At 39.4% G+C, this 12,123-nt stretch overlaps 1 protein-coding gene across 1 annotated transcript in view; it reads right to left on the reverse strand.

Annotated features, from left to right (window-relative positions):
• Npc1a (Niemann-Pick type C-1a) overlaps positions 1 to 10,980 on the reverse strand; it is a 56,667-nt gene extending 45,687 nt beyond the window's left edge. Inside the window, exon 1 of the mRNA XM_019047493.2 lies at positions 10,657 to 10,980. Within this exon, the coding sequence (XP_018903038.2) occupies positions 10,657 to 10,710 (54 nt within the window). The 5' untranslated portion in view covers positions 10,711 to 10,980. The remainder of the gene's footprint in view (positions 1 to 10,656) is intronic.
• Positions 10,981 to 12,123: the final 1,143 nt, after the last annotated feature.

Genomic DNA, 12,123 nt, shown 5'->3' on the forward strand with positions numbered 1-12,123 from the left:
TGCGCTTCAAAATACCGTAGGAATTCTTACAGGCGGCTAAAGAAGGCTACAGAAAATCATACGGCCGGGCTATACGAAGCGATACAAAATTATGCAGCCGGGATATAGTTCCTATCGCCGGGCTTTACACTTTATCGCCTGGCTGTTGCTTTTTCGCCATCGATTATAAAAGGCTATAAGAAATTGTGTAGAAATTCGTGTGCTTTGGAAATCATTGAGTTTGATACGGAACCACCTTAATATTTACAAAACACACATTATATTTTCCTTTAATACGTATTTTTTTCATCAATTAAAATAATCCATACAGGATGTGCAAACATTTCAAAATCATGAGTTGAGTAACGCTGACTCCGCCAGATTAAATATTAGAGCCTAACACAAAGCGGAGCGGCGGCGCACTGACGCCTACAAACCTAACAGGGATACCTTACGCATTGCGCAACGCGTGAAGTATCCCTATTAGATTTGTAGGCGCCAAAGCGTGTTCCGCGCTGGCTGCCCGCCTGCCACGGCGCTTGAAGCAACTATTTCACACCAGAGGTATTGCACAGTATCATACGAAACTGAAGGCGCTCTAATATATTAGTAATGGCAGGCATCCATCAAAAGTACGGAGCTTTCCTCGCAAAATAAATCAAGATACTACGGCCCAAAAAGAGAGCAGTATTCCAAAAACTCACTAAGTCCTAGCATCCGTAATTAGTAACGTTTAGCATACACTTTATCGCCTGGCTGTTGCTGTCGGCTATAAAAGGCTATAAGAAATTGTGTAGCCGGCTGTAGAAGCTATTGGAAATCTTACAGCCGGCCGTATAGGTCTATGGTATTTTGGAACACAGATTCTACTGCCAATTTTTACCAGGGGAACATTATGATGCCTCGTTACATGAGGCCCACGGGGGCTGTGTAGTGCCCAATAATAAGGAAGTAAGTGTGACAGCGCAGTTTCTATTCAAACTTATGATGATTTATGTGTGTAATCAGGGGGAAAATCATTGACATTATCAATTAGATATCCCTAAAATTTCTTTCATAAAATTACAGTTTGCGAGTGGAAATAGCAACGGTGAAATCTAGTTACGTTCTTTCGTTTCAAAGACAACGATATTAATATATAATATGAATATTATATTATTAATATTCATATTAATATTACATGATTAATATTCATATTAATATTATATGATTGATATTTATATTAATATTATATTATTAAAAGCATGGGTTGATCTTGAGACACAAGATAAACAGCTTGTAATTTCCGAAGAGCCCTCAATCAAAACCCTCGTCGTCCCTAATTGGACCGCGTTAAACAGAAAGGAACCAAGCCTCATCAGCTATTGTCAAATTTAATTTGGGAATTCAACTTTTTACATGAAAACGGTTGTGCGGATTTTCGTGCAAATTTCAGCGAATTTTCCCCTTAGTACGAAGCAAATTCCTTAAAATGTTCAAAGGAATCCACAGAAACGTTTTCTCATAAAAAATTAAATTGCCCAGCTAAATTTGGCAATGGCTGATGTGGCATGGTTCCTTTCTGTTAAACGCGGTCCAATTGTCGCTGTTGTATGAAAAACGCATACGTTTACCCACATTGCTTGTTATGATGGGTAAACACTAAACATGTATATTTATTCAATATTTGGCAACATAGGGGATGTGCGCATTTCTTTTAGTTTTTTTGTCGACCTTTCCTCTTAGGTCGTGCAACTTTGAGTGCAGTCGATTAACATTGCCTTGAAGTGTAGGCACCCATTTGCATGTTTGAGCCAGTGCGTCACTCCGTCAACTGTTAAAAGAAGCATTTACAAAATCCGAAATGTTTCCCGAACGCTTTTCGCCATGAAACGTGGATTTACATAAGAGTTTCCTGTCCCCCTTCTCATTATACGGGCCTGTTCCTTGAAATGATATTATGGAAACTGCGATTTCCATTTTCGCCGTATCTCGCCATCGGGATTTAAAATTCGCTGCTTATAAACACGACGTGGACACAGACCTGTCGCCGAGATTTGAGACCGAGAGGGGAGCATGGTCCTCCCGGAGCAATAATAATTCTAATTTGTTTTTCCCCCATTTGAAGAGTGGATTCAAATTCAAAACATCATGTGTGATAGAAGATCACAAATTCGTTTAGTACATGGACTTTTCACTGGGAAATGTGCTCTTAATTTTTCTTTTTGATTTCCTGATAAGAGATGTTATCATTAAGCCACTATGTTCGGAGGAATTCATCAGAGGAATGGACCACTAGACAAGGTACGAATTTCAGCATTCTGATACATGTTTCATAACCAAAATTTCACGTTAAACACGATGCACACAACGAAAATTACCGAAATTAACTCCTTACGAAGATATTTAATAATTCTTAATGCGTGAATTCAAACCACCCGCTCATGAAAACTCAATGCTCTACGTGATTCACATCGCGCGCTAAACGTTATCATGACAGTCTCTGCGATATAAAAATCTGGCAACCTCAATCTTGACGCTTTGGCTCAGTTATAGCAAATTGCTAATAGTTTGAACAACACAATCATGATGGGAAATGAACATTGCTCGATTGAGGAGCTTGCTGAAACCGTTGTAGTGCGCGATTTGACTCACGTAGAGTTTCGAGTTTCTTGTGAGCGGGCAGTTCAAATTCCTCGTAACCAATGTGAAATAAAAACGTTAATATCTTCGTTAGGAGTTGGTTTCCGTAATTTTCGTTGTGTGAATCGTTTTCTACGTGAAATTCTGGTTAAGAAACATGTATCAGATCGCTTAAATTCGTACCTTGTCTAGTGGTCCATTGTTGCACAATCTTTTGGCAACTTATGATGGCTTTAGGAAGTTTGTGTACATACTCCCTTCTTCGTATTTTGTTGTTGTTGTTGTCGTCGATCGATTCCGTTCAATTGTCTTAGAGATTTGGAATTTCTCACAATTTTTCTGTCTGGAATGCGGATCAGTTGACTTGAAGCCTAAATCTGAGTATGATATAACGAGTTTTCCTCCTGCGCGACAAAACTGATGATACGCGCAATAGAAAATTGAGAGAATAAAGTAAAAATGTCAAACATTTAAGTCAGTAGTCGAATTTAGTTAGGAATGCTCAAGTTGGAAACGCGAGAGGAAACAACAATTTTAATGACTATGCTTATTGATACAATGCTGGGTTTTTTTGTCTGGAGTTACACATTGTAATGTTCATGAGTATTACTTAATCAGTCAAATTTGAATTATTTATCTCTATTAATTATACAAGATCAACAGGGAGGGTTCCAACGTTTTTCCAAAAAGTAGCAAATAATAATCTCAAAAGGAGCTCTTTCTTAAAAATTTTGAATTGTAACATCAGTTTTGTATTGTCGTGTGATGACTCTCCAAGAGAGTATGGAACCGCCGGGGCGGGGTTGGGCCTGCTTGGTGGCCGGGATGCCAATCCGCGTTGCGTTTATTTTGCGTCGGCGTCGAGATAGACAAACTTTCAAGTAAGAAGAAAATAAACACTTTAATTCTAATCGTATCATGCTATTGTCCATCTAACCTAATTGCAGCAGCCAATGATTTAGAAAATTGCTCTCTTATAATGTTGCTTCTATACTTAAATTTTTCCTAGTACCGCTTGTGATAATTACTATACTCGGCGTTTAATTTGATATGTATTTAATCCGATTGGCACATAGCTTACTTGTTACCTGTGTACTGACTTAATTGCTGTTGCGTCTCATGATAATCAGATCGTATTGATCGAATGCATTACCATTGCCTTCCATACCTCAGAAAACGTTCCGCGTTAAATTCGTTTTAATTATTCATACCATTGATCAGATGTTGACTATTTTTAAGAGTTCAAAATAATAATACGAAACATGTATACATGTAATCATCACATCTTTGCATCATTAAACGAGCAACATATTCTAACTATATCAACATTATCAGCTATTTTACGCCCATTATTACTCAAAAAACATGTTTAAGGCGTTCTGCTATGACACGTGGTGATCTCAACAGTGGGCAGGGCAGAACCCGTCATGAATAGCCTTTGCTCTTTCCTTCTTTTCTTTTCCCACATTCTTTGGTTAAAACAAAATTTTTTTCAAGCTTTATCAACCAAGTAAGTAATAAGCCATTGTAAAAACGAAAAAGGAAAGGGATGGAAACACATTGGATTGGCAGTTTATTTTCGAGTTCATTTCGAAAGTAATCCTGGAAATAATTATCGAATATGCGACGGATTTTCCCCTAGGATCTACTGGATGAGGGGGCATTGAGGTATTCTGCAGTGTTGGTGACCTTTACCTTGCGTGGATTGTCCATTCTGATTCTCTGCAGCATGCCAACAACGATATCTGCATATCACATAGTATGACCACGTCATACTTCTATGGGGCACGAATGCAAGTTTATGAAGTTCCTCTGGCTACGCCGCGCCGTCCTACCGCGCGAAAAGAACACAGCACGCTCGAAAATGAAGCCCCCAGGAATATGTGCGCTGTGGTGTTTAAATGGAAAATGGCAACAGACAAATCATCCGTCTGTCATTAAAAGATCAATAATCATGGGGTAGACCCTAAGAGAAATCGTTGCGATGGTAGAGAATTGACAAAAGAGTACCTAATTATAAAAATGAAGAGATCTACTTATTTCTAGCTGCGCAAAACTGCATAAGTCTTTGATCACAACGGATGAGACACTTGAGACAACCGCAAATTAGAAGTAATTTAATCATGGTCTCTATGATTTTATTCAATTCCGCGAGGAATCTTCTGTCCACTTGCGTGTTTACGCATCAAAATAATGATGAACGGATCTGATAGTGAGAAGTTGGTAGAGATAATGGCAATTTTCACGAGACAGCGTAAGTACAGCTCTCGCGCGTATGTTAATGCGTCCAATTATTGCCGTCTTGTCGGAAATGACGACAATTTTTAACGTGTTTACTACTCTCTGATATCTCTCGTTTTCGCAGAAAAACAGTTTCGCTTTTCGGCGGAATCGACCATCCATTTGACTTAAAATGGTCAAATTAAATACACTGAAAGAGACTAAATTTCAAAAATTGAGTCGTTACTTCGCTGGGCAGAACTGTGGCATGAAACCATCACACAAAAAGCAATAAAAGTCCAGTCTCAGGATAAAAAATTTGCTCTAGATACAAAAGTTTGAAATCTGTTGAAATAAATATCCGATGGAAGTTAGTTTGCGTGAAATTATTGGTTTTTGATGCTTCGAGCTACAAAGGATTAATTTTGCCGGAAACATCCGGAAATCTTCACCAGAGATGTAATGTTTGGCACTCAACCAAGTGGCAGGAGCCGTTACTAAAATACATACCCATTAAAAAGGCATTTTTTGGGGAAAATTGAAGATGTCGCGATAAAAATGAGAAAAACTTTATAAAGTTTAAAAGCCGATGAGGTATACCTGATCCGCGAAAAAGATGACGCTTGAATTCAGTTAAGGCGAGAGAAAAATAATCAAAGTACCCTCAGTTCGTTGTCGCATGCAACGAACAGTGGACGAATTCATCACAACGCCTAGATACAACTATTCGAGCTCCATGGATGTCCGTGTTGCATAAGCATGGTATTGCAGGCGTTTTAACTCTCCAGCCACTCACGCTTCACACGTGGCGCGATGGCGAGCTGTATTGCGAGGATTCAAAATGACAAAGCACCTTCAATTCGTCATTTCAAACACAAAGACATCTCGTGGGCACTAATACGAATTTTCGCACACAGGATCAGGCTGTAAGAATATTTTGTGCTCCTTTTTGAATGTCGCGATGCGCTGACCATGATTTGTACAGCAACTATTCATGCCTTAGAAACGTTTTTGTAGCATAAAAAATAGGAATCGTTACAACAGGATCGAGCTATGTCATCCAGGATCCTCGCAGTACTGCCCAACAACGCAGTTCCGTGTCGGCCGTGGCGCGGGGGAAGCGGTAAGTTCCTGGACAGTTGAAACGCCTTCATTTTCATGCACACGCAACACGGACATCCATGGAGCCCGAATAGTTGCATTCAGGCATGATAATGAAATTATCTCGACACTCTCCCTTCCACTTTTGGGGTTTCTCACATTTAGGGTTTGCGCTTTTGGTACCGCCCGCAAACTAGAAGCAACCTTTGGGTCAAGAGACGATTTCTGGAAGTGACCCCTCCCCCATTTCCCTCGTCAATAAAAGAGTTTACGGTTTCCAGTAAAATTAGGTATTTTTCCATATGACAAATTCAGAAATTGGTTGTAAACCAAAAATGACGGATTGCGAGGAATAATTACATATTCTGATCCTTTTGGGCCATACTAACCTATCTTCTACAGGGGAATTAAAATTAATTCCAGAGCTGAGACTAACTTAAGCTAGCATTTTCGACTTACATATTATGTTAAAGCTGGTTAAAGTCATGTGTTTTTTAATAGTGTAGGGCTAAGTTTGCAGTATTTTTACAACAATACACTTCCCACTCCTCCCGTAATTCAATGATGCTGCACAGGCCCCAAATAAAAAATTAAGCACATATTGAAGGATTGCGTTGAATCGGAACAGAACAATTGATTTAGGCTAAGAGAACATCATCATGAGTATAAAACAGTGACTTCCTACTGCGCCTTTTATTATATTAAGTATCAACGCCTGGGATTTTAGAAATACGGGAAAATCACTCAATATCGTTGCGTTAACGCTTTGCCTCCCACCCTGACTTTTCTGTAACATAAATGTTACGATGATCACACTCCCTGGGGCACTACGCAACTAGAGTCCCTTTATACCCAGAGTTACGACAACTCACTTTTGGTTGGGCCAGGATTGGGCTGAAAGTGGCCTAAAAAAAAATCCAATTCTGATTGGTTCTCGCTCATGGAGGCCGAAACTAGTGCACCAAGATGGCGGTACCTCGTATGTGAACAAGAATAATGAAAATATTACCTAATTGTGGTTTATCAAGAGTAAATTGTTATTGCCATCGGTCCAAAATGAAAATAGATTAAGAAATTATTCACAAACCAATCTCATTTTCTTTTTAATTGATCAATTTGTTGATGTTGTTGTTTCTGTGTGACAGACATCGCAGGATTCCTGATCCTTATCCCCCAATATCGTTCGTTTGAGTGCACTAGTTTCGGCCTCCATGGCCAGCCAAGGTCGGCTGCCAGTCAGCTGATAATCGAGTTGTCGTTACTCTGGGTATAAAGGGACTCTATACGCAACTTAAATTAGGGATGATTCCTGACTTGTAATGCGTCGGTGTTTTTTGTTATACAAATAGCCGAGGGATAGACGCTTCGAGATACAGCTAGTATAAATTAAATTAATGCAAATTCTTGTATGACATTTTTGGTCTTCCGGTCGCGTGCTGTATTTTTACAGTACTTACGTTGTTCTTTTCCTCTTAATTCATTTTATATTTAAGCCCGTCTTCGGGGAAGACTGCAAGACGTTTTCGCACAATTACGCAGATTAGGTGGTTTTCGCACGATATGGAAACGTGACGTTTCTGCGCACTTCTAGAAAAAATAATTGGTTACTTAATCACACATAACTTAATCAAAGCTGACAGGATTCTATTGAAGTGTACCGCAGGACACGCTTTTTCTCTCACAATAATTTGTTAGAATCTTAGCATCAAGCAAATCCTAAACGTAAGTATACGACAAACAGCACTCGGACGCAAAATATATTAAAATTAATTTTGTTATTCGTCTCCCCGTTTGACGCACTGTCAATTGTAATAATTGGCTCATTGCTACATAGATATAAGCTAATATTGTACATAATTTGTTAGGCAACGCGCAAAGCACTTCAAAACTGCGATTTAATTCAAACTTGGATGTTACAAATGTTGCAACATATTGCGACAACGTAAATCTGAAATGTTCTAAGCTGTGACCTCTGCAATTTAATGAAATCTGTACTAACTGGATGGACATTTTGGAACTTTTTTAAACCGGCATCTATTTTTCACGGGAAATTATTGGAAAAAACCTTGTAAGATAAAGCTTTACCCCCTGAATCTCAAGCTTTGTCCGTTAGCTTGTTTGTAAAAGATCTCCTGTGGTTCTTTTTTAGGAGGAAGCCCTTCTCCGAGCCCAAAGTGGCATTAAACGTAAGAAAGAAATGAACGATTGGATATTTCAGTGAAATATTTCTTGAAATTTCGCGAGGCTGTGAAATATTTCATAGTTTTCAGGGGCTAGATTATGAAATCCGCACTCAAACGGCCAGAAATAGAAGAAAATCACGATTTTTACAGCCTTCGAAACATAAAAAGGAACTTGTATTTTTCAATATCTTTCATAAATTTCTGAAATTTCATGAAATTTTTCACGTGAAATTTCAATATTTTATTTTTCATGAAATTTTGCCTCCCTGTCCGAGCCCTATAACTTAGAAAACTAAAAAAGTATAGTGTAGCGCTCCCTGTACCGACTTTATTCAAATCTCAGTCAAGTTTCCATTCCTTTTACATGAGAATAATTAATTTCAAGTGTTTGAGCATACTTGTGAGGATTATTTACAATAAGAGCATTGACACTCCTTACGCATGCCATGTGATTCAGATACAGAATGTCGAGTAGTTTGTTAATCTCTGTCTCTCTAGTTCCTCGAATGTTCAAGAATTAATCATTGTTGGTTTCGCAATTTGGGAACTCTTCCAAAACCCATCTCCTTCAATCTAGCTCTGTCTAGCTCAGTGTCGGGTGAAAAAGGTGTTCGGTATATTCAAAGATTGATTATGTCAAAGATTCTGTATCATAACATCCTACCTTTTGCGACCGTCAATGGAAAAAGAGACCAAGGTTTCAGAAGGAGAGTTCTTCGGGAAAGCAATTTTTTCAAAGTTCGGTCGAAAAAATTTGGATTTTCAGCGGGAAAAAAATCTGTTAAACATGGCTAGAAAGTTTTCGTAGAGGCAAGGTTGCCAGGTTAAGCGATAAAATGCTGATATTTTACATAGGGTGAAATGGGAAAAGGTGCTGAGTTTTCAGTACAATCTGGCAACAATCATCGGGGAGAGGGCGGAAAGAGCCCATTCATTCTTCAAGAAAGTATAAGAAATGGTACGCGTGGTCGCAACTTTCACGGGTAAGGGGGGGGGGGGAGAGGAAGCATTTTGAAGGGGGCCCGACCTTTCTGTAATCCTCTCAGGCTAAAGTAGTGTAAAGTATATTCATAATAATAAGCTGTAGAGAAGCGGTTAATTTTTGCTTCAATGCAGACCACAAAGTTACATTGATCCTGAGCGCAGAGCAAAATAAATCCAAACTTTCAAATGACAGTCATTTTTCAAAATTGTGAATTTTGAGTTTTTGAAAATTTTGCATTTAAGAAACTGCAAACCGCTACAAATAAATTATGTTTTGAAGTTTCGCCAAATTTTACGGTGATTTTTAAGCTAAAATGTTCATGTTGTAGTCCTTTACGTACGTTAAGTAGTAGTAGCTCCATTTTGAGTCTTTTAACACTATGGGGTCCTCCTCACCATGTATAGCCACATATCGACGGTGAAACTACCAAACCACGTATCTCGGTTTGCGACGTCGCAGACTTCCTGTCATACTTTATTTTTTAAATGAAAAACTACTTAACGTCCAGTCTTGAAAATTTCTGTGATTTTTCCTCTTCGTGCGGAGAAAATTCTGTGAAAATTTCGAGGAATGATATTGATTTGGTCTACTTCAAAAAAATAAAATGCGAGCGTAGATTTTTAAACACCGCAAACGAGATACGTGGTTTGGTAGTTTCACCGTCGATATGTACATCGATAATGGAACTACAAAACCAAGCCGCCCGGTTTGCGAAACTGCAAATCTCTTTTCACATTTCATTTGTTTTGCTTTTTGTGAAAAGTACTTGTCGTGACCTTTTACACACGATATTGGGCAATTTTTTTGGCCTTCCACAAACTCGCTCCGAAAAGTTCGTGGTCCCATACAAAAATATCAAGTGGATTCCCTTACCGGAGCAGAGCAAAGAGATTAGAGCAGAGAGATTTAGAGATTATTATTCATATTTTCATGGTTTTAGGGTCATTATGCGGTGTAAAAGTTAGTGAATACTTGGTAATTTGTTTTCGCCACCGACGGGCAACGTGTTGAAGTTTTGAAAGACAAGTCAAGGAAACAAAAATGATTTCCTGACATTCACCAGCCATTACTGTGGAAAAATGGGTGCTTCCACGTCCCACAGTGGACCGAGTCAGTTAGAGAGATGGGACATGAAATTGTTGACTACAACTGCAAACTTTGATGTTTATTTCGTCATATTTTAAATTTTAAGAGGTGCTTCTGAAAGAAATTTTTCACGAGAAAACTAAAGGAATCACTTTTGGAACCTCTAAGTTTTGTGTAAATGGGAGTTATGAGCGTTTAAAGTTTCCAAATTGTGTCCGACCTCTCCTATTGACTCGATCCAATAAGCGCCCTTCGGAATTTTTCGAGTGGTCAAATCGAGTCTTCCAATATTTAGGTAGTCCCTGCGTCTGATTGGAAAATCAGTTCTTCCTCACTCTTACAGGTTAGGTTCATGTTCCCCTCAATGGAATCTTGAGCACTCGATCCCTGCAACTAACGAAGTGTCGATCAGTGCAGCACTGCATACTGCCGATCCAACTTCCTTATCCCATTTAATGATTCAAATAAACATAGACTTACCACGAACACACAAAGCAGCGAGAGTTGGAGCAATGGAGAGGGTCCTCCGGACATTTTAACAGTCGAGTTCTTAACTCATTCGACGAGGGCCGAGCGCTGGACCACGTAAGCAAACGCCAACTTCAAATTCAAGACTAAAAACTGGGGTTCGTATTAAAAATTGCGAAAGCTGGATTATCTCCGTCTGAGAACGCACTGGACGGTACACGAAACAGTCACGGGGATCGGAGGAGCCGGTGAACGAAGGAGGTCATGTGTTAGCGGCTCGGTTCAAACCACGGCACTGATTCGCTGGATCGCTCGGTCCGCTTCGCGAGAGGAGTAGAGGACTAGCGGCGCGGTGGCGGCAGCGAGGCAACAGGTGAGACGATATTGCCAAAGTGTGCAGTTGGTCAGCAGGAGTATAATTTTTTGCGGGAGGACTATCGAATTTCCTGAAAAAGCTCTGTTGGGTTGGAGGACGAGCTTCAGAGATGATTGACGCGCATTAGCGCTGCTGTTGCGCAGTTTATCCACGATTCTCGAGGTACGGGTGTAAGCTCGGAATGCGAATGAGGGAGCTTTGATTGAAAACGACTATTTCTTTTGATTTGTTTTCGCTTTTCCCATTCGTTCTTCTTCTTTCGCTTTCACCTTCTTTAGTTTTCAGACCTCTCGTTCGAATGTTGGTCCTCAGTCTTCCTTAATTACTCATTTTCCGCTCCTCGTCGAATCTTATTGGTGAGTATGTGTTTTCTAGTGCGCTCCTAGAAAGCGCCTTCAAAATTATGAATATGCAGTGTCACGACGGCTAAGTTCAAATATCATCGTTCAAGCTCGGTGACTGATGCCGGCGAGACATCGGAAAGAACCAGCCATTTCAAGTCCAGTATTTCAAATTGATCGCTTTTATTATATTCTTAAAAGGATGTTAAAAGATTGTTCAACATTTTTAGAGAATGTTTTTGAAGAAGCAACTAATAGTCTCGTGTAATTGTGTGTAACAACGATGATTTGTCATCCTTCAAGTAGTTAAAATGTGACAAAAAAAAAAAAAAAAAAAAAAAAAAAAAAAAAAAAAAAATCGGGAACGTCATAAAGCAAGTCGCGAAGTTTCATCATTGAAATGATTTGCGAGCATACGCCTTAATTACATCATGTCACAGAAAATTAAAGATCGACAGCAATTTGTAAGGGACTTTCGGATAGCCAAGGCAAGTGACGATAATTCTCACCGGCGCTATACAGGATTCCCTGGGAATGGACTTCAAATGCACGCTCTCAATTTGGAGCGCCTTCATCTGCTCGTGATACTCTACGCATTACCATGCAGTTAGTTTATTTGCCTATCCGACCGAAACCCGATGAACCCGACGACTCTCATTTCGTCTCACGCAAACGCGAGTGTGCCAGCAACTGCCTGTCATTCGTGAGAAAGAAACACTTATTTAGAGTCAAAGTAAAAGAATCTTCTCTATTTTTGAATTT

The sequence above is a fragment of the Bemisia tabaci genome, chromosome 4 (genome assembly GCF_918797505.1).
Source record: "Bemisia tabaci chromosome 4, PGI_BMITA_v3".
In the NCBI taxonomy this organism is placed as follows: Eukaryota; Metazoa; Arthropoda; class Insecta; order Hemiptera; family Aleyrodidae; genus Bemisia; species Bemisia tabaci.